Raw genomic sequence first — 23,904 nt, 5'->3', positions numbered from 1 at the left:
GAGGAAAGAGTTAGGGATGGCAGCCATGAAGGGAGGAAGAAGATGAAGAAAATGGGGATGGGTGGCAGCCATGAAGATGAAGGGAAGGAAAGAAAAAATGTTTAACTGTAGTTAAATTTAACAATTATTTTGTTAAACTCTAGTTAACTTAACAGTTACTTAACATTATTTAGTAAATGCGGTTATGGTTGAATCTTTAAAAAAGTTGAAGGCTACCATTGAGAATCGAAAAAAAATTGGCTACCATTGGAAAGAAGCAATAGTACGTGGCTACCATTGAGAATTTCCCTTCAGTTTTTTTATGCATTAAAAGGGTTACCTTTACACATTAATGCATAAAAGGGTCACCTTTATGCATTAATGCATAAAAGGGTAACATTCGTTCACATAAAGAGTAACAAAATTCAGCACATTAACTTCAAAATTCAGTTTCATTCCAAGGTTGATTGTATGGAAATTACCTTCAAATTTGATTTGATTTGGATGTTTGTGCTGAATTTGAATTAATTGACTTACGAGGTACCACTTGATTTTCTTCTGCATTGTCCTGATTCGTGTTTATACTTTCTCTATCCTTGTTCAAACAATTGCTTCTTTGTGTTCATCATCATTTCGAGTAGTTTCGATGCTATCTTCTACCAAATTCTTTGTTTCATCTTCTATTATTGTGCGATTTAGGTCGAAATCACCTAACAATGGGGTTTGAATTTGCCTTTGTTGTTGTAGAAAATCGTGGATCAAATTACTACAATTTGATGAATTGAAGTTTGCTGATGAATCCTCCATTGATGATCGAATCGATCGAATCCTTAAGGTAATCAATTTTTCTCTCTCCTCCATTGTTGCGTTTTCTCTCTCTTCCATTGGTGCGTTTTCTCTCTCCTCCATTGTTGTGTTTTTTTTCTACATTTTCTCAGTTTCTCTCTCTCCTCCATTTTTCTCACTTTTCGCATGTTTTACGAATTTTTTTTTAAAAAAAAACCGCACGTGTGGCGGCGCCGTTTTACAATAAATTATTATAAATCGGTTTGATGCAAAAGTTTTTGTATGAATTATTTTGTACTTTAATGTCAGATTCCAATTTTTTTATTTATTTATTTTATACAATTGATTCCCTATGCAATAAACATCATCAAAAGAAGAGTAATTCATTTTTATCCTACAACCAAAACAAGTTTTTTTTTTTTGTTTGATTTCATTTTTTTCACTTTGGAAAGTTTCACTTTTATGCTGCACCCCTCTCTCTCTCTCTCTCCTCCATTAAAGCTTGCACTGATTTGTCCATTGACTCAGCTTCTGAGCTCTCTCCTCCATTAAAACAGCTTCAAAGGTAATATTTTTATTTAATCATCGAATATCAATTGTCACAACCAAGAATTTGTTTTCACACTGTCTCTATAATTTGTTAGTATTGTCAATTTAGGGTTCTACTAAAGGCAGACTATTGAAAGATTGATCATAATGGTTGAATTTATAAAATATTATAACGAACGATTTTGTTGCTATGATTTTTCTATTTGCTATTTATGTTGGTATTCTGAAGCTAGGTGAATTTTATGTGATTTTCGGAGCCTAATTTAATAGTTGAATCAAATCTGGTTGCTAATATTTTACATGCTTATGTTTATATTTCTTAAATGTTAGGATGGAAGTATGAAAATTAATTTTTTTTCTCCCTGGGCACAGGCGGCCCCTTCTCCGGCGTGGGGAGGGATGCATTTGTATTTGCGATGGGTTTTGCTATTGCTATTCTTTTCATATGAGAATTGATTTCATTGATAAATGTGGAAAAACATTGAAATCATCTTATGAATTGATTATTTTAATTATAAAAGAATAGATGAATGTTGCAATTAAACCCGAAAAAACCTGAGATGTTTTTTTTTTCAACAGTTTGATGAAAATGTGTGGTTTTGGTATCCATTGTCAATAGCCTTCTTAACTTGGTTGGAGTTCATTACTTAGGAATAACTAGGTTTTGATCAAGATTGGGTTGAGGGATTATTCAATGCACACACTTTTATAATTTTAATTTTTCGTTGAGAGGTATTTAACTCTCAATGCTCTCTAATCTCTAGTTAAATGCTCCCATCCAATGTCTTTCTTATTCTAGGTCTTGTGTCCATTAGAGTCTCGTAGCCTCGTGAATCTTGTATATAAATGACACTCATTTTGCTAAAAGACTACTATGTGTCGCACGATCCTACAATAAAAAGGTGGACAATAATTGAATGACACTGCTACTTTTAAAGAATTTATAATAGAGGATTGTTTTTACTAGGCATTTGTTCCTTTGCACAACTTTGAGTTGCATAACAATGTGTTCTCGTTTCAATTTACAATTGCACTCATCAGCATCATGTATCTTCCCTTATTATTAATGTTGATATTTTGGCTTGCTGGAGTGTTCCTTTTTCTTGTTTTAAAGTTTGGAAAGTTTCCAATTATGAATAATTTATGGGATTTGAAATTTTCTTTGCATTCATTTAACTTGATCATTAATTCACTTTATCTTCTATGTGATAAATATTATTTATTTTCTGATGGAATAGCTGAAAAATAGCATCAGAGGTAAGGGCATGCATTGAGGAGTTACAGAAAAAATTTGTTTCCCTCTGACAAAATATCTGATTGAGATACAATTTTTGTAATTGATTAGTATAATTATTGACTTATTGTGGCAGTGAGGGGTAAAAGATATCAATTTTAGCTGTGCTTCATTCCTATTCCATTATGTTTGCTATTGTATCTGAGTATAATAGGCTTCTTCCATCGGTTTGCAGTTACGGCCTGAGCATGTTGATTGAACATAGCTGTGAGGATAGGGCTTCTGCAGTTGCAACTCTATAGGCTTGACTGCTTATTTAGGAAACAAAAAAAAAAAAATGAAAACTATTTTCCGCAGGTTTATCTCTTACACTGAAAAATTTCATCAGTAAGCATTTGTATAATTATCTATTGTTAATTGATTTTTTCTCTGTTCTTCATTTGCAGTGGGAACCTAAGACAATTAAACAGTGTGATGAGGCTTATTTTAACTACTTTTGTGGGGATTGTCTTTGGTTTCTTCTTAGGAGTATCTTTTCCTACACTCTCCTTGACAAAGGCATGTGGTGATCTACCTGAATATTTTATTCTTTATTCAGGTTTCAACTTCCATATACTTTTGTAACAACCTTTTATTTATATAGTGTTAAGACTGTTAACTTTATTTGTAACAGATGAACCTTCCTGCTCCTCTTTTTCCCTCAATTGATCTGACTTACATTGAAGATAAATATTCTGGCCTTTCAACACAAGCCCTGTTGAATGTTTGGTCTACTTTAAAAGGGAGAAAGGTTGGCCCATCACATGATCAGAATGACACAGCGGTATGTATTTATCATGATATGTCAGGACATATGCCCTATTGCTACAATTCTAGGAGTGTCACTAATTAACTATTGATGTAAACGTCACTCTACCAGCTTTAGAGAGTGATGACTTTGCTTCCAGTTCTGAAGAATGGAGCCCCTAGATTTATTATTGTTGCTAAAAATATTCACAAAATCTTAAAACTAATCTATTAGGGTCCAGATATCAAACTCCCAATGCAGGGGTAAAGCCCCCCCCCCCCCCCCGGCTTTCCCGGAACCAAAATTATTGTAAATACAGCAATAATTATAAAAACCTTGTTAATACCGTCACCTCCTCCTCGGTACTATCATCACTAGTTCACTATTCCTCCTCTTTCCCATCCTCTTCCTTTCCACTTCTGCAATGCCCCTCTCCACTTATTACCCCTTCCATCTCCATTGTGAGTGGCATCGCTTCCCCCTCCATTTCCCCCTTTTTGTCACCACAACCAGCCAACCACCAGGACACCCCTTCACCGTTGTTATCTTCGACCTTGACTCTCTCAGTTGCTACCGTGGAACCACTTGTCTTTGGTTAAATGCAACACCAAAGAAAAAAAACATAAAAAAAAATCTTTTTTTACCACCACAACCACCAGCCTAATCAGACCTAAATAGACAAATTGATCACTAATGTTCTAAATTGAGGAAGGTTGGAAGAGATTTTAGATAAAGTATTTTTTAGTGGTTGTTTATTGTTGTGCTGTGTTTAGTGTTTTTGATGGTTGTTGTATGACCGGTTACCTAATCATGATAATTTAAGCTACTGTCTATGATATGATTAGAACGATGTGAGTGGTTAAGCCAGTAATCAAAATGATACTAGCATTGAGGTCCACCCTATAATATGAGTGGTTAAACCTATAAACAATGTGATAATAGCATGAGCACCATCCTATGATATCATTAGTTAATCCTATAATCAAAGTGATACTAGCATTGAACACTATCCTATGATATGATCCCTGATGAGCCTCCTAGGATCCCATTTCAACAGTGGATATTCTAAGTTTATATCATATCATTCTTTTAACCTATCTTTGATGTAACATATGTTAGAGAAATTGCTTAAAGACAATGTTACAAGGTACGCGATTCGATTCGAAACGTGGTACGGAAACGGATACGCGGTACGCTACCCATGATGAACCCGGTACAATTGGGTACGAAATAAATAAAATAATAAAATATATGGGTGATTTTTATTAATAAGAATTTGATTTGGAAAATAATATAATATATATATATATATATATATATATATATATATATATATATATATATATATATATATATATATAATAAAAAGCCCACTTGGAATTTGACCCTAGCTGCCACCCTATGTAGTACAAATAAATAAATAATAGATATAAATAAAGACATCACTATAGACTTACTTTACCGGCTTAATAGTACTACCGTGTAAAAGAGGAGAGAGGAGAAAGAAAAAACTACTTAGATAAGTATAAAATCAGAAGAGAGAGAAACGCAAAGGAAATATCAGAAAAAACCATTGAACCCCTTCAGAGTCGCCTAGTTGCTACCAGAGTCGCCTCCTTCAGCGATCCTGATCGCGAACCGCAGCGACTCAAGTCACGTTTGTTCCGCGTTCCGATACGCGCGACTCAGTTCGCGATTCGTGGCTACGTACTGCGAACCTTGTAACACTGCTTAAGGATTTAAAAACATAAGATTCATATGCATTAGGATACAACTATCCATTACTATGATATTAGTGCCTTATTGACATAGTTGTTTGTCTGGTTGCTTATCACCTCTAGGCTTTCCTCAGATTGACAGGAACTTGCTGTATAATAATCTCATTATTACCATACCTCAAGCATTAAAGAAATTGATAAGTACTACACGTGAAATTATGAAATAAAATAGGGAAAAGGATAGATTCTATCAAGCTGCTAAACAACTATCTGAAATAAATCTATTAGTTCCAGGTCCTGGTATTTTATTTAATAGCCTTTCAACCACAATGTCCTTTAGATAATTTAGCTGCCCCAAATGCTAGTTGTATATGATGTACGTCCTTTGGTTTTTAATTTTTAATTGCACTATTTTTGTTGGGCACAAAGATTACAATAGGAATTAAATAACAAAAATGTCCATGGGATTACAAGCAAAGGAAAGAGAGTTAAAGTGAAGCAACAAGGGTAAATATCAAAACTAAAGGTAGGATGGATATTTGGTGTGTGAAGACTGTGAACACAAACAAAAGGTGTATGAAAGCATAAACAAATTAGAAATAGTGAAATTAATATGCAACTTCCTAAAAAGGAAAATGGTGTGTTTTAAAAAAGATGGTGGAAATATTAATTATAAACACCTCTAACTTTGTTCAGAATTCCCTCCAAAATTTCATCCAAAGTGTTGTCTGCACAGTTAGAGTTGGTGAAAAACTTCTTCCTTTTCTTATTTGCCAGCTAGAACAGCAATCTACTACTTGCTATTGTTAAAGGAACCTTTTAAACACTGCAACTATTTTGTCAGCTGTATTGGGTCTAGAGGTTTGCATAAGTATGGCTGCTCTTGGAAGTGTGAAAGACCATATTTTTTTTTTTATCAATATTGTTATGCTATTGTTCTATGTAGTTTAGTCCACCATTTTTTTCTGTGGTGTTGGCTAATATGGCTGTATTACCTAGGCTGTATGATTCACCTCAAGTACTCATTTTGGACAGAAAATTGCAAAATTTTCATAGAATGGCTTAGTTTGGCTTGTGGACAGTGCTTTTGCACGGAAATAGTATCCAAGACCAAGTAAATTAGGCTGTAAACTGGCTGCATCATTTGCCTTAATGTGGAAGTTCTCAATTGCTAAACAATTATATTCAAGTACAGCCCTGGCTGTATGCTGATGCTATTATCTAATTGTCATGAGATTGCAGGTTTGGTTGCCGACAAATCCACGAGGTGCTGAAAGACTACCCCCAGGAATTGTGGTTTCTGAGACTGATTTCTATCAACGTAGGCTCTGGGGTCTGCCTGAGGAGGTTTGTCTTCTATCTTGTGGAGTTACACATTTTGGTAGAAGTATAATTCCCAGGTAATTACGTGTATAAAAATACATGATTAAAAGCTATCTTTTCTTATAATATTTTTTGATTAATGTGTGTTAAAAAAGGCACTATTGGGGTTGAGCATGGTGTATTTGAGTCATCGAGTAATCAGAACTGATGTGATTGGTGTATGTGGTCCGTATGAAAATTTGTTTTTTGTTTATTGTGATGTTAAGCACTTACATGTGTTGATTGAGTGGAAGCGTTTCCTTGAGAAATGGTTAGTCAATATTAGAAAATTTGTCAAAAACCACATTTTATGTGAGAAACCACCTTATAAAAAGAATGGCAAGAAGAAACCCATGTACTTTTTTTTTTTTTTGAACTAGTCCTTTGTTTGTATTCCCCGATGTTGACTGCTTTTCAATTCCCATCCCACTCTCCTTAGCCAGGTGGTTTCCTCAAACTCTGCGCCTACATCACCTCCTCCTCTTATGGTCTTACCTCACAAATTTTCTCCTCTCCTCTCTCTAACTCCCAATGGCGACATTTTCCAGTCATGACAATGTATATGGTCATCCAAATTTAAACTCCTTTCTGAGTTGTTTTCCCTTCAATGAAATTAGTCTATTTTCAGTTCAACCTATTTAAGTTGATGTCAACTAATTTCAGAAATAATTAGATTAAACTAGTTGATTAAGTTTAGCACAAGCTTCAGCTGGCTTTTTCCAAGCTGAGGAAGGGCTTGACCGCTTGAGTTTTCTTGATGGCTAGCGAAAATTCATGCTTGCTATATTTCGTTAGCTCTCTCTCTGAAATAGAAGTCATCTTCTTATTTGCGATTATCTATTGTTGAATATCTTTATTTTCGGTGATTTAAAAAATTATGAAAATTTCATATTTGGAAAATACATGTTAATATAAATCTAATGACATCTCATTATATATATATATATATATATATATATATATATATATATTTTTCCCTAAAGATTAGTGTACAATTAAGTCAAAATTTGGTCAAATTTGGAAATGAAATCAGATAAATCAAATTAGATCATGTGAACTGAACATAGCCTTATTCCCTCCATATTACTTCCCAAAGGGTACTCACATAACCTATGATTGTCGCCAACAACAGCCAAAGTTTGGCAACAAAACTAAAATTAATAAAGGACAAATTCTATAAATGGTCCAACTTTAATTGAGCTAGTCCATCAAGTATCACCCAGTTTACATATCATGATTACGATCAAAAGCAACGGCATTCTTAAACCTCGAATCAAAATACAACCTAGAAAATGTATCATATTCTATTTTAGTTACTTTTTTGTTAAATCTTATGGGTTGGGTTGTTGCCTCGTTGCTTGCATTTGTTGTTCGACCACCACCTTTTTATTTTTCCATCTCTTTAAACTAACTTCAATCTTCTTCATCTCCTTATAGAATATTATCTCTCAAATCACATATTTTCACTTTTTTTTTTTTTGGAGGTTAAGGGTTTTCAAATTTCAAGATTTTTACAATTGTTAATTAGAGTTTAGTGCAGCATTTAGGTTAAGAGATTTTTTTAAATAAAACCCAAAAATTCTTGTGCGAAATTATTGAAGAATAAAGAGTTGCATAGGTGACTGAAATATGGAGGGAGAAGGCAAAATAAAGGATGAAAATGGATGGAAGTTCTGTCAAGTGCTTCCCATGGGCGTGGTCAAAGGTTGAAAGTAGAATTGGTTGGAATTTGAGCAATAGTTTAATGTGAATTGTCTATTATTTGTTTTTATATAAATGGGGTTCTTGCCAATTATATTTATAAGGTGATTTTATTTCTCACAAAAAGTCATCTATAAAAGGTGGTATCTGACAAATTTCCTTAATATAATGAATCATATAGCTTGTATATGTTGCCCATGAAGACTGAAAAGTCGTACTATTGGAAACATCAACATATCATCATTTGTATGTTGTAATCCATTAATGGTCCTAAGTCAGCAGAAGACAATTTGGAGTATTATCCTAGACTAATGATTTCATGGTATTTTATTTAGGAAAAATTGCAAAATATAATACAACCTTTGGCCCGTTCTTTTTTAATAATACAACCTTTGGATTATACATTAATATTATAACTTTTTACATTAATAATACAACCTTTGGATTATACGATTGACTTAAATAAAAAATTTATTTTTACTTTTTTTTTTTCTCTTCTTCCCCCAAACACCACCAGTGATCCACCTATTCCCACCACCGCTTCACCACTCCGGTTTCCATCCTCACCACCATAACCACCTCCTCCCCTTCCTGACCACTGCTGCCAACCCCTACCACCAGGTCGAAAGTCCCATACACCCCATCAAGGCACCAACCAGTACCTATTCCACCAGTCCCTATTCCACCAAACCCTTCTGCAGCCCTGATTCCACCCTTTCCCGATCACCGCAGCGAACCCCCACCACCAAAAACTCACACAAACCCCACCAACGAGCCTGAACTCCCCACCCCACCTAACCAGAGCTCCCTTCCCCTTCACAAACAACAGCGAACTACAAACTACAACCTTGCTGCCGTCCCTCTCCTTGCACCAACATGCAAGCCCCACCGCATCACCAATACCCTAATTGTGCATCAAATCACAACCAACGCCTCCAATTACCACCAATCCGCCGCCCCCAATAAGCAATTTGCCACCAATTTCAACATTTTCGCTCTCCACCGTTGATTTTGTTGAGATTCATGATTGATGGTGATGATGGGCATAATGCGCAAAGCTAATTAAAGAACAGAGCAACCATAACAAAGAAGACACCAACGAGTAGGGTCTTGGAGGAGAGTAAGGGTCGGGGATGGTCGGAGATTGGCTCGGGGTGAGGAACGTGGTCTGGTCACCGGCGACTTGCGGGGCAACTGGGCAAGGGCTGAACATGAAAGGGGGCTGGGGGTTTTATTTATTTTTTAAAAATAAAATTAATCAAAACTTATTTTTTTAAATAAAAAAATTAATGTTTAGACAAATTATATAATGACACGTGTCAAAGGTAACCTGTTCATCTGGTTACAAGTATAAAGCCTATTTAAAATGAACAAGCCCCAAAGGTTGTAATGTTAATGTATAATCTAAAGGTTGTATTATTAAAAAAGAACGGGCCAAAGGTTATATTATTTTTTGCAATTTTTCCTTTTATTTATTTCAGCTTCATTTGTAGTGGATTTAAGTACAGGCATGCCCTTGCTTGGGAATCCTTGTCATTTCTCATTTTCTAATGCACTTCATGGATTTGGTCGCATGCATAAACTCCAACATTGGTAGCGACTAATTGATGTTCTGATAATTTTTCAATAGATCCACTCCTTTTGAATGATTATTTAGTTGTCCTGGCTTCCTAATTTCCTGAAGGAACTGTCACAACAATTAATAATTAAATCATTGGTCTGTTATGCTTTTTGAGACATCCATTGACTGAAGAAATTTTGCAGGACCTGACGAGTAAACCTAAATATCTTGTTACTTTTACCGTTGGCTATGATCAAAGAGCCAATGTAGATGCATGCATGAAGAAGGTTAGGCTACTCTTTCACACTTTGTTTGGATAGAAGGAAATGGGAGGAAAGGAAGGGAGGGAAGAGAAAAAGAGATGGACCATCTCCCTTATTTGGATAAAGGATTCGGGGAAGGAAGAGGAAGGGGAGGGAGAGGTCCATTTACCCTCCCTCTATAATAAGCATAATCCCTCCAAAATTGGATAGATTTGGAAGGAAAATGGAACTCGCCTTTTTCCTCCACTTGTCTTTCCCTCCCCTTCCTTTCTCTTGTCTTTCGCTATTCAAACAAAGCGTTAATCTAACCTACTATACCTCTTATACCCATCTCCTGCGCTAAATATGGTACTGCAGTTTTCAGAGAACTTTACTATTATCCTCTTTCATTATGATGGGAGGACAACTGAATGGGATGAGTTTGAGTGGTCAAAGCGAGCTATCCATGTCAGCACTCGCAAGCAAACTAAATGGTAAGCATTTTACTTTTGACACTGACCATTTCAAGAAGTATAGGGTGCTATTTAGTGATTCATCAGAAGCAATTCTACAATTGTGATTGAAACTGTGCTTTTGTTGTAATGACTGATATATTCTATTTTTCTAAGGGGAATTACGGATTATACTATTTTAAGGTATGCCTTTTCTCAGTTGTCCACCTCGGTACATTGAGTATGTTGCTAACTTACTGTGCAAATGGTGTCATTTTAAAATCAATTGATGATACCTTCTTATATACTGGCTTTTGAACTTTGTATTTTTAAATGCTGAAATATGCTTACCTTTTACCTCCTATGAGAAGTATTTTTAACCATTATAATAGAACCTTTATCATGCTCACCTTCCTCCTGAAAACTAGACCTGTTTGAAGCAATAATATGCTTACCTTTGCCTTTGCTGAGAAATCATAATTGAAAGATACGATGGTTATATTGCTATGACAGCTGTATTATTTCCCTTCATTATTACTAGCTGTATCTGTTAGCATGGCTGGTCTTTTGGGATTTGAAAATTTTGGAGTCCTAGCTAGGGGAATGAGGTTGGGTATATCCCATTCAAGTAGAGGAGAGAAAGGGAATGATTGAAGGCTTATAATTAATTGGTCCCTTTCATTGAATGTAATCTACTAACATCAGTAAACCCAAAGACTTACCTTCTATAAGCTATACTTTTATAACATTTCTTATTTATTATCTTTTTATTCCTTCCCTTTTTTGCTGTTGTAGGTGGTATGCTAAAAGGTTTCTGCATCCAGATGTGGTAGCTGCTTACGATTACATATTTATTTGGGATGAAGACCTTGGGGTCGAACACTTTGATGCTGAGAAGTGAGCTCTTTGACAATATTATTTTACTCAATTATATGCTATTTAGGTGGACTATATCTGTAAGTTGCCATTCGCTATGCTGTAGATACATTGAATTGGCAAAGAAGTATGGATTGGAGATTTCACAGCCTGGGTTAGAGCCTGACAAAGGCCTAACATGGCAAATGACGAAGAGAAGAGGTGACAGTGAGGTTCACAAGTAAGAATTGTTTAAACTTATCCTTCTCCTGGCCATCTATTATATGTTAAGATTATTTTGTTGACTTAGTGGCTTATACTCTATGTGCTGCATATACAGAGTGACTGAAGAAAAGCCTGGATGGTGCCCTGATCCTGTGTTGCCACCTTGTGCTGCGTATGTAATATAATATAGTTATATATTCTTGGCTTTATTCGGATTATTACTGGTTCTTAATTTTTACAAGACCCTGATTCTCTTATGACCAGGTTCATTGAAATCATGGCACCTGTTTTTACCAGAAATGCTTGGCGCTGTGTTTGGAATATGATTCAGGTATCTGTTTAGTAATCTGCGGATTTTTATTTTCTATTTTCTATGATCATAAATTTATTGTGGTGTACTTTCAGAATGACTTGGTGCATGGATGGGGCCTTGACTTTGCTTTGCGGAAGTGTGTTGAGGTCTTCTGATTATTTTCGCATCTTTTTTTCCCATACTACATTAATTCAATTTCGTCATTTGATCCTATATCTTTCTCTCCAGCCGGCTCACAAGAAGATTGGAGTCATAGATTCGCAGTGGATAGTGCATCAAGGGATTCCATCTCTCGGTAACCAGGCAAGTTGTAGGCTTCTTTTTTGCCTTGTTTGAATTATCTTGTTGCATTAATCATTAATTGTTTCCTTTATGCTATTTTGGACAGGGTGAAGGCAATAATGGAAAGGCACCATGGGTAGGGGTAAGTTCTTGTTGTCTTTTTACTCTACAGTCTCATGCAAGCATCTCACTTCAAGGCATGCTGAATGCACATGAACGCTAGTGCATGAAGATTCATATATTTGTTTTGTGTTAAAAGTCGATACAAGTACATTAGTTTTACCTCTCATGTGCCAGGTTAAGGAAAGGTGCAGAAGAGAATGGACAATGTTCCAAGATCGTGTTGCTGTAGCTGAAAAAGATTATTATGAGTCATTGGGATTCCCCATCAATAACACAGCTCGATATCCCACATTGATGTAGATGCAAACGTTTTAGCTTGTTTTGCTTGATCCTTCGTGAGAAGAATGGTGCTTAGGATTTGTAGATTTATCTTTGCAACATTGCAAGTGATAAAGCGATTAACTTATTAGGGTTGCAATATGTCCCTAGAAAAGTTTTAACTGTCAAGGAAGGTTTCGAATGTAAAAAAATTAGAAAAAAATTTATTTAGTTGAACCAAGATTACATACAGAAGTCTTTCACACAAAAAAAAAAAAAAAAAAAAGATTACATACAGAAGGAATAGGGAAGGATTGTGTTTAGGATATTTTTTTTGTGTACGCATTGAGGTTTTTGTACTCAATTTAAATAAAACGAACCATGTACCTCTAAGGTTTGCAAAAGTTTACCGATTAGTATACAAGTAATGATTAAAAAATGAATTAGATTAGTATTCATTTGTTTTTTTACTCCTTTATTTTTAAAAAAAAGTTAATTAACAAAGCCAATCAGAAGGTGACACGTGGTAGTCACCTTCTAAAAGTGGTTATGAATTTTACAAACCAGTTAAGGGGTTATTTTGAGCAAATGAGGGTTAAATGTGGGATTGTTTTTTAGATTTTGAAAATATGGGATTGTTTTTGAGAAGAAGAGGCAAAGGTGGGATTAGTTTCAATTTTTCCATTCATTAAATCAATAGGGTATTTTGTTAACAAAATTTAGGTAGTTTGTGTTATGGATTTAAAAGTAGCCTTTTGGTCATTGCATTGAACGAGTTATTTTCTATGATTATTTTTTGAGGTGTGTTTTTAAGAAAATTAAACACCTCATTTTGTTATTTAAATTATGCAAGTTACGGAATACTTAGAGTCTTTAACTATTTAACATTATATGTTCTATATTTAATTTAATGGGAATGTGCAAGAAATAATGTTGATTACGTATAATGAATTCACATTATTGATAATTATAATATAATAAAAAAAGAATAAAAAAAAGTTAAATGGTAACTGTAACATGTGACGCTATTTTTGTGTGATATTTGTGTTATTATATGCTAAGTATAGATCGTTTAAATCAATACCCTATGTTTGGTTTATAAAAATGGTTGTTAATCACTCTCTCCGTGAGTAGTTCTTACACCAAGATTCTTTTAAACACGCCTCACACGCGCGAGTAACAAACCCCAAAAACTAGAGTTCAAGCCCCTAGGTTTTACAAATCAGCTTTTCTCCTGTGTGCCATGAGGCGGACCGCCGGCGATTGGAGTAAGAGGTCTTCCTTCTCGATTGTCGGTGAGTCTTTCTCTTACAAGGTCCGACTAGTTGTGAAAGGCCCCAATTTTCATGATACGGTTATTAACCGACTTTGTTAACAACCTCCGGTTGATACACACGTAGAACAACTTGTTTTCCACCTTGCTTGTGGTGGTGGTTCAAATTCACGACTAATCCGCCGTTTTCGTCTCCTCTTGTCCTGCTATTGGTAATCTGGCGCTGGAGGGTTTTTTCTTGGTGGTAGTGATGAGTGACATTCATGTCAATCTTAGGGTAATGTTTTTGCTTTGTTTTAGTTTGTGTTAGGCTGTTTATAGTTGTTTTGTTCAAATAATGCGTGCATTCATATCTCGATTTGTTTTTTTTATAAAATAACGTATGTGCTGAATTCTTGCCTTTATTGCGTGTTTGCACCGTTGCCCTACCTTATTGCTTCCCTTGGTGTTTGTGCTTAGGTACTTGAAGTCAAGAATTGCAAAGAAGAATCCAAGCAATTAAAAGAGATGATACGAAGAAAGCGAGGTGCGCTGGAGCGCAAAGTCGCAAACCTATGTGCAGGCGCACACAGAGGGCACAAATGAAGAAAGAAGGCAAAACCTTCGCGCGGGATGTGCGCTGGTCGTGCATGGGCGTACACCCAGCAGCACAAGTCGCGCATACCCACACAAGCGCGGGCGCGCGCCAAACCTCAGTTCGACTTATTTTAGCGGCTCTATAATTACCCGAGGCTTGGCTTTGTACGGATCAACTATTCTTTTAAGATCATTTTCTCTAGTTTTTAGGTTAGCTTCTCTATCTAGGTTTAGCTTAGTATTAGAGTAGTTTAGAGGGAGAAAGTGAGGGTTTCACCATTGATGAGCTTGGATTTTGAAGAGGAAGATTGATCATCTTGTCTGTAGACATTCATTATCAATTAATGAGCAATACTTACTTTTTCTTCTCTATTTTTATTGCTTTATTTTAATTTTTTCTTTGTTGATTGCTTGTTAATCATGTTGATGCTTATCTTGTTAATTTGTTGAGTAATCTTGTTATTAGCATGATTAGTGAGTAGTTCCAAAACTAAGGGGATGGTTGTGGTATAGTTGGATCTTATGCATGTTTTAGAGTTTGTAATTAACTTGTTTGTGATTAAAATGCTTTGTTTTCCAGGTATTAACAATTATTGCATTTGAGGGGCCCGTCATTTGTTGTAGTTCGGTGGATTGAACTAGGTTATGGCGATAGCGTGATCTAGAAATGTCCATTGAATGATTGTCTTGAATTTTTCCCCGATTCACATGACTTATGACGATAGTGTAAGCTAGGGATGAGTTGGGAAAGTAATTGACCTCGATAGGTGGTTAGGTTGTGCTTTTAAATCATTGACATGAGTTGCTTACTTTGCATTTCGATTCAATTCTATGCTTTGTTTATGGTTGAGTGAATGCTATGCCTAACCATTTCCTTAGAGTTTTAGCTCTTGTCTTAGTCTAGTCTAGTTTTGTATTGTTAATTCTCGTTTCTTACTTCTTGTTGGCCTAGTTTAGTTATTGGTAATGATTGTGGTGATTAGTCGTTCTCCGTGGATCAACCCTTGACTTGCCACATACTAGACTCTTGTTTAGTGTTAGATTTAGGTACTATAAATATTTGTTTGATTGAAGGTGTTTTAGAATTTAATGACCTAAAATAACCTTTATCAAAATGGCTCTGTTGCCGGGGAGTACTTCTAATATCGTGTTATTACCTTATTGAGTCTAGGCCTTTGTGTATAATTTTCATTTGGTTTGCTTTCTTTTTGTTTTTCTTTTGCTTGTGTATAGAGTTTGAGCTTTGTTGTTCGGTTGTTATTTGTTTGTCTTCATTGAGTCATGGATCAATTTGTCCAAAATTCACGTCTTGTTCTTCTTTGCCTCAATTTGAATATGAACCCTTTTGGGTTTACTTTAAAGGGCTGTTTGGTTGGGGGTAATCAGGAAAGGGAATGGGAATCAACTGGCTCGATTCCCTTTGTTGATGTTTGTTTAGCACTTTTAATCATTCCCTTTACCCTCCTCATTACCCCAAATCCTTCCAACTCCATTCCCCACCCATAGACTTTCCTATTCCCTTTCCCAACCCACCACATCACCACCTTCACACCTACAAACACCACCGGAAAACCAGCCCAGACCACCGCCGCCCCTACCCTGACCACCGCCGAGCCTCCCCTGACCACCGCTGCACCGCTCCTGACCACCGCTGCATCCCCTCCCCCACAAAAACCACCCTTAGCCCCGATCTCCCGTTCCCCCGAAACTGTCATCCCCACCCCAAACCACCGCCAAAAATCAACCCCCCTGCTCGAAAATGCCCCCTCCCCTTTTTTCCACCCCCCAATTTTAATTCCCCACCCAAAAACCCGTTAACCCAGAAAACCGTTTTTTAGGGTTTCGGATTTTTTGGGTTTTATGAGATTTTGGGTGCGAAATTAGGGCTAGGGGTGCCGGAAAACGGGGGAAGGGGTATTTCCGAGGAGGGGGTGGTTTTTGGGGGTTGTTTGAGGTCGGAGTCGAGGTGGGGTTGAGTGTAGGAGTCGGGGTAGGACTGAGTGTGGGGAAGGCTGGGTGGGGGTGGCCGGCGCTGACAAGGGGAGGGGGAAACCGGTGGGGGCGAGGGTGAGGGGTAGTCGAGGCTCACGCGGCTGAGAAAGATGAAATGTGTGGTGGTTGTGGTGGTGGTGGTGTGGTGGTGGGAATGATTCCTTTGTTTTAAAAACAAACTACAAAGCAAAAATAGGGTATTTTCATTCCATTCTTCTCCTTTCCCTTTGTTCATTCCATTTTGATTCCCTCGTGCGAACCAAACGACCACTAATAGGTTTGAAGACTTCTCTAATTTCCATGGTTGTTCCTTGTGGGAGGCTTGTGAGGTCATTTATTGGGGTTTGAATGAATATACTAAGGGGTTGATTAAAAACATGTGTTTAGACACCCAAATGTGTCTCCCCAAAAACCAAACCCAGTGATGAATACTTTTGACATTGCTTGATTATCGAATGAAGTGAGAGTGTGAAAAGTCTTGTGATGTGTTAGTTTTGATAAAAAAACTTTATTTCCGTTTTTGAAAATCTTCTCTATTTATGGAAATAGCCAGTCCAATTTAGCTTAGTCCATGATAAGGGTCCATTAATAGTGTAGTTGGTTTAGACTCGTAAAGAGCTTTCCAATGCTATATTATAAGCTCAATTCCAATGAATAATGAGGAAGTTATGGTCCAATCAATACTAATTTGGGTCTGAAATGGTTTTATGGCCCAATGATCGAGTGGAAGGCCCATTAATTATTATTCCTAAAATTATTAGGATTGATTATAATCTTCTAGAAGAGTCTAGAAGGTTATTTTGAGTTCTAATAGCATTAGGATTGATACCTAATCTTTTAGAAAATAATGAATTTGGTTTGAAATAAAACAAGTGTTTTATTTTGATAAAATCTGATTTAAAATTAATTAAAACGGAGTTTTAATTGCTTAATTATATTAAGAAGAGGATTCCGTACAAAAGCGCGTTTTATATTAAACCAGCGCCCAACGACAGAGCCTGTCGCCATGCGTGATCCTTGTCGTTTCGCGCTGGGCTATGTCGCTGGCGACAAGGATCCGTTTTATTCCGAATCAAATTCTGATATAATTCTATCGATTCCGGACTATTTTCTTATAAATAGGGGTCGTATTTCCCCGTTTTGATTCATTCACAACCATCTAATTCTATTCTTTCTCTATCTAAAAGCTAGAAGTCTATTCTTTTTCCCTTTTTCTAAACCTTCTCCTTTTACAAAATTCCACATTCACAAGTTCTAGACACACCTAGCCAAGTTCGAAGTTGCCTTCGTCCTAGACGTGAAAGGTTGATAATTTCTGAGGGTTTGGTCCCAAATCTCTATTTTAATTATTTAAATTAATTGTTTGATTTATATTTTCCTTGAAGTTGCTAACGCGTGTATTTTGTTATTAGAAAGAGATACGAGGCATCGAAGTAAGTAATTTAATTACTTTGTTATTCTTTTGATATAGAAATCATGCTTATATTATATTATTCCTAGTATCATGTTAGGATGTTATTAATTGCTTTCTAGTATCATGTTTAGGTTGCTTCCTATTTCTTTATTAATATCATGTTAGTATCATGTTAGGGCTAAACCTTTGATCTTTAATGTTTAGTGACATGCTATCATTTGTTATTAATCTTGTTAGTATCATGCCTAGGATCTTGCTATTATTTGCTTTATTGAGATTATTATTATTATGATGATTGTTGTTATGTTGCTCGATATATTATTATTGTTATTTCTTGATCACGCCTTTCATGCATGTTTGAAGTGATTTGTACGTGTAATAACGTTTAATAAGATAATTAATAATCTAGTTTAGGTTAATATGATTATAATTCAAGTGATCACCAATAATATATTTGTTTGTGCATTAATATTCAACCAACATAGACTAAACAGGTGTAGGGCTAATCTATTGATTGTATGTTAGTCAGAAAGCGCACATGAATACGAGACGAATAAAGCAGATGTCTATTATTAGGGCAGGATCAATCTCTTTTAGGTTGGATTTGTGCCTTCATCCCCGAATATCCAGTCATGGTTCCAGACTACTATGGAGTTAGCGATCTCATGGATCGTGAAGGGGTGTAACCTTCACCCTGTGAACGGTTTACAAGTTCCTAAAACTTGTTGGCAACTCTTTTGCTCTAGCTTCCTTCCCTTTGAACGCCACCATGCTTAAGTGTATGATCACATTGGGGCTCAAGTGTGGGATGCTTGAAATATTCCCTGCAATGTGTAATGGTAAATTCGAGCCAAATATTTGGATGAGGCTTGGGATTTCTAAATGTGGTTTGCTAAGGGTAGCTATGAGCAAGATGCTAATGCAAATTGTAATGATTTTTCTAGTTCTTGAATGATTTCTAATAATAAATCTTTTGTTCCCAAAGACGAATCCATAATGCATGATGCCAACCTTTCACCCATGTATGCCAATTGTGGTGAGATGCATTCCAATGTTGATAATATCCATGATATTTCACAATTTTCATCAAATATGTGCGTGGATCTCAATGATGCTCCCATACCCCAAATTCCCAATCGCATGATCTTCCCTATATCATCTCTAATTCTTACACGATTCCAAATGAGTTTGCCTATGTTTCTCATGAGCATATATATTCGTCAGGGTTAATTGACTGGATGTACAAAGAGAGAAGAGTTGATGGAGATGCTTGACGAGATGTTGAGAAAGCAAGAGGAAGAAAGTAAGGAGTTTAATGAGGAGATGAAAGCTAGGATGGAGGCACTTGGGAGACAAATTTCCCACCTAGCTCACAAATATCCTTCCTTCCTATTCCCCACCCATATGAGTAAACCCAATGGTAATTGTGAGAATGAATCACCTCATTGGACTTTTGAGTGCATGGTTGAAGATGATTACGATGATAATGTTGAAAGCCATAGAGGGTGTATGGAGGATGATTCATTTGATGATATTTTAAAAACCACCCCCTTTATCCAACTTTTCCCTCAACTCTCTTTGGAACCTGTTGATGAAGATCCCATTTCGGTGGACCTCAAGCCTTTTTTCTCCATGGTAAATTGCAAAATTTTGAATTCTCTTTGGTAATCTTATATAATTAATTTTTATTGCTAATAACATTAATGATTATTCTTTGTCAAAAAAAAAACATTAATGATTATTCTTTGTAAAAAAAAAACATTAATGATTATTCTTTGTCAAAAAAAAAAACATTAATGATTATTTTTTATTAAAATTTTAACTACAGTTAGAGTTGTTGGGTTAATCTAATTATTTTTTATTAATAAAATGATTTTTATTTGTTTTTTTTTTTAAAAAAACCAAAACCCTCCCCCTGCCTCACCTAGTCACTACCAGCCCCTCCCCTCCCCCCGGCCGCCGGTGCCCATGTGCGACACCTCGACCGGAAACGCCTCCCTTGTGTGCCAACCACGGAAACCCTAAACCCGCTCCCATGTAAGTCTACCATATAGGCTTCCCAATAACTTCCACATTTTGAAAGCTTGAATCGCCGGCACCGATCTCATGGCAACAACGAACCAGCCATTCTCTCTCCTCCGTTGATGCCAGAAAACGTAGTGAGAAAGAGGAGGAGAGAGACTTAAAAGCGGAGAATAGTGCAAATAACCACTTCTCCCTCTTTGCTGCTCCCATACCAATGGTGATTTTGCAGTACGTTGTTTTATTATATGTCAAAAACTAATTGAAAACCTTGATGATATTCCATTGATATTGAGTGAATTTACGATGATTTAGCTTGAAATTGATGGGGATTTGCTAGATTTTCTTCGCATTTGTCGTCAATTTTTATGAAATTTTACCTCGATTGATAATTTAGGGGGTCGGATTTGGAAACTGTGCTGAGTGGGGGAAGGGGGCCGATATTTGGGATAGGGTCGACGCGGCGGTGGGGCATTGTGTGGGGAAAGAAAGGAGGTGGAGGCGTTGATGGTTGGAGACGCTGACCGGTTGTAATACCCCGTATTTTCATACATATATTCTAATTAATTAATTAAGAATTATTTTATAAAAAGGGTATTTTAGTAAATTTATTATTTGGAGCCAAAACAATATTTGAATTTTGGCGCCAAAAGTATTTTGAAAATTAATCAATTTTTTTTTTGGATAAGATATATTATCCATTTATCCTATTTTAAAAACCGAATTATTTATATATTTCGGATATTTTAATTAAAGAAAAATAATATTTTTATTAATTATTTTATTATGGCTATTTTCCAAAAATTAGCTAGGATTTTCTGATTTTCCATGTATGGAAAATCTGATTTTTTTTTATTATTTATTGGTTAATAATTAATTGAATTAATTAATTATTTATTCTATATTATTTATACAATTATTTTATTCCTTAAAAACCGTGCAAAATATTCCTAAATATATTTATAGGAGTTCGAAAATATGAGCTATGGTAAGCTCAATATTTTCGGCCCTATTGAATTATTTTGGGGAAATTTAATTGGTAAAATTATAGTTTTAATTATCTCCCAAAATCTCTTATTTTCCTTAATTCTAATTCTCCATCTTTTTAATATCTAATCATCATATTTTCTTGTCAATCATTCTTCTTAATTATTCCCCAAGTAATTCTAATTTCCTTATTATTTTTCATGACATACATACATTCCATATTCAAGTATACACAATCACCTTAATATCCAAACTTCCCTTAATTCTTTTACTCACTTCTCCAAGTAATCTCATAAACCCCACTTGCCATAATTCTTTCCACATTCTCTTGCCATAATTCTTGAATGAGCTAGCCTATAAATACCCCTTCATACCTCTCACATTCTTCACACCAATTATCTTCCTTTCTTCTCCTCAATTTTACACAAATTATCCCGTTTATCTTTGAAGCCAGTTTTCGAGAACTTCTGTTCAGTTTTTAGGGTATTGATGTTTCACAAAAGATTGTTTCTCTCAAAAAATACTTGAGTTTAGGCTTAATAATCACCCAATTAGGAGTTATATTGAAGGAGTTATGGCCTCTGCAAGTTCTGCATATTCTTTCCAACGAAAATTCAATTCTCTTCAAACCTATTTCTTTATCTTCTTCATGGTTAGTTTTCCAAAATACAAATACCTATTTCAAAGCTATAATTTTATATAAAAGTATCATTTTAAAAGAGTTTTATAGTCCATGTACATTAGATTTGAGTTTATGTTGTGATAACCTTATGGTTATGTTATTTGCAAGGTATATTCGTGATTGAACTTTGAAAGTGCAAAGTGTTTATTGATATTCAGAATCAAGGTTCTTAAAGTTCTTTTTGTGTGGTTTTTCTTGCAAGGATCAAGGTACGTTTAGGTGGCTAGATACCTTTGAAACTAATTGGTTTGAATAAATGTTTTACATGATTTGATTGGTGATTGAATTAAATTGGTTTGAATTATGATTTTGAAATAAATTATGTTTGAAGGCATTGATTTTAATAAAAGTATTTTGAATGATTGATTTTTAAATCATGTTTTGAATGTTTTGAATTATTTATCATGTTTTAATAAAGGATTTGATTTTAAAAGGTTTGTTGAATTAAATAGAGGTTTTTCAAGGAAGAGTTGTTGATTTTGATTGAAAAGTTATTAATATGAGATTTTATTCTCAATTATATATTTACAAGGTTTGATTTTGAAAGCATGTGGAATTAATTAAAAAGGATTTTAAATTATATTGGAACTATTGGATATTAAAAGGATTTATTGAACCAATGAATTATTATTATTAATGCTTTATAAGCATGTTAGTAATCCCACTATGCGGATTTGGTTTATTGATAAGGCCTTGGACTTTGTATGACCGGGTCTTTCCTCAAGAATAGCCTTGTAATATAAGGAGACTAGCTTGGGGGTGTGCACACTTGGGTGAGGAATTGGATTAAAAGGAATTGGTTCTTAATAAAGGAATTGGTTTTATTAACTATTATTTTGAATATTGAATCATTGGAATCGGTTTTGGAATAATGAGTTTTGAATTTATTGAATTAATTATTGGAATTGGTTTTAAAAGCATGTTTGCAAATAAATTGAAAGTTTACACTATCTTGCACTTATCGTACTTAGCATAATTTGCTAATCCGTACTTCTTATTTGTTTTGGTTTGCCTTGTTTACCGTAATGGTAAGTAGTGTTGACTATTTTCAGGTGGAGTCATGAATGAGCATATGAAAGTCTAGGGATTTGTTTCACCTACTTTAGGAATGTTGGTCTTGTCTTTATTTTTGAGCACTCATAACAACGTTACTATTTTTATAAGTATTAATAAAAGAAAGTTGTGTTTTCGCTGCAAGTTTTGTTGTTGAGTTAAGTATTTTGAGTAGCCTTGCGTAACGCGGCGGTAATACCCCCAAGTCTATCTTTATGGTATAATTATACGTATTATACTCGTATTTCCGTAGCGGTAGATTTGGGGATGTTACACCGATGATGGGTTTGCCAGGCGTTGCCAGCTAGGGTGTGGCACCTAGCCGCTGGTACTTAAGGTTGTTGGTGACTAGGTTGGGTGGGGGAGGGGTTTTGGGTTGTTTTTTTAAAAAAAAAATTCATTTAAAAAAAAATTAATCTATACTTATATTTATTTTATCTATACTAATATATTAAAAGACGTTTATAAAAAAGTTCATGCGCCACGTAGACTCTTCCAAATTACGCCATGCACATTCACTAACAATTCATGATGCCACGTCACTTTTCCACGTCACCTACCCAATATCTCAAAATGCCACATCTATCATCACTAAATATAAAAAATATGAAGATAAGAGGATTTAAACCCCAAACCACTTACAATAAAATTTACTATGTAGCCATCTAAGATAATTATCAAACATGTTTTAAATATAAAAAAGAAATATATAAATTCATGATCAGTTAGTTTCATGTAATAATCCGGGACATTGTTCGGGCCCAAAAACTAGTTTTATACATTAAAAAGAGTTCCTAAAATCGTTTATGTGCCACATCATTCCCCTCTCATAGAATTATTAATGACACGTCATTACCAATTAACAAATCATTTTCAACTATTATTAATAAACTAATATTTAAAAAGCTTTTAATGGGTTTTGAACACTAGACCTCAAGGAAACAAGATCTAATCCTTACCGTCTTAGCTAATAACAATTTTTTGTCATCTGTACATATTAATATAACTTTAAATGACATGCACCAATTAAAAAGGAAATACGAGATAAGCAGTTTAAAAAAAAAATTAGAGGAATAAAATCAACATTTCTCAAACAATAGAGTGTTAAAAATTATCTTTCTTTACTCTTTGTTTATTAGTAACATTATGTTTAACACTTATGCATAACATACATAATCGATGATAATATATTTCATAAAGAAACAATTGAATCAAAGTGGTAACTCGGTGCAACGCTCGGGCCGCACACTAGTTTTATTATTTAAAAAATAAATAAAACTAACTATAGTTAAGAGTTTTTATTAAAGTAACACTTATCAATGGTAATCAATAGTACCATGTTACCAATGATATTATAAATTTTTGCAATTTACTAAAAAGAAAAAAAGAAACTTTAGTGTTACTAAAGAGAATTTGCCAAAAATGTAAGTTATGTAATTCACTGATTTTGTCAATTAGAAACATAGGAAAATGATAAA

General features: G+C 35.0%; 1 protein-coding gene across 1 annotated transcript; it reads left to right on the top strand.

Annotated features, from left to right (window-relative positions):
• Positions 1-1,189: 1,189 nt before the first annotated feature.
• Positions 1,190-12,817, top strand: LOC110709187. The gene is made up of 15 exons (XM_021887401.1): positions 1,190-1,330; positions 2,784-2,905; positions 2,995-3,106; positions 3,222-3,371; positions 6,296-6,400; positions 9,881-9,964; positions 10,298-10,413; positions 11,167-11,268; positions 11,354-11,467; positions 11,567-11,623; positions 11,716-11,782; positions 11,857-11,910; positions 11,993-12,067; positions 12,153-12,188; positions 12,344-12,817. The coding sequence occupies exons 2-15, from the start codon at positions 2,886-2,888 to the stop codon at positions 12,467-12,469; spliced, it is 1,218 nt and encodes a 405-aa protein (XP_021743093.1). The 5' UTR covers positions 1,190-1,330; positions 2,784-2,885; the 3' UTR covers positions 12,470-12,817.
• Positions 12,818-23,904: the final 11,087 nt, after the last annotated feature.

Source organism: Chenopodium quinoa, unplaced genomic scaffold (genome assembly GCF_001683475.1).
Source record: "Chenopodium quinoa cultivar QQ74 unplaced genomic scaffold, ASM168347v1, whole genome shotgun sequence".
NCBI classification, from domain to species: domain Eukaryota; kingdom Viridiplantae; phylum Streptophyta; class Magnoliopsida; order Caryophyllales; family Amaranthaceae; genus Chenopodium; species Chenopodium quinoa.
The sequence above is the reverse complement of the archived record's forward strand: the minus strand, read 5'-3'. Positions and strand labels throughout refer to the sequence as shown.

What these genes read in the sequence shown, in the direction of transcription:
- LOC110709187 (XM_021887401.1), top strand. Translation starts at nt 2,886, where the DNA reads ATGAAAACTATTTTCCGCAG. An exon ending in ATGAAAACTATTTTCCGCAG is followed by an intron (nt 2,906 to 2,994) that starts GTTTATCTCTTA and finishes CTTCATTTGCAG; the next exon opens with TGGGAACCTAAGACAATTAA. An exon ending in CTTTGCGGAAGTGTGTTGAG is followed by an intron (nt 11,911 to 11,992) that starts GTCTTCTGATTA and finishes CTTTCTCTCCAG; the next exon opens with CCGGCTCACAAGAAGATTGG.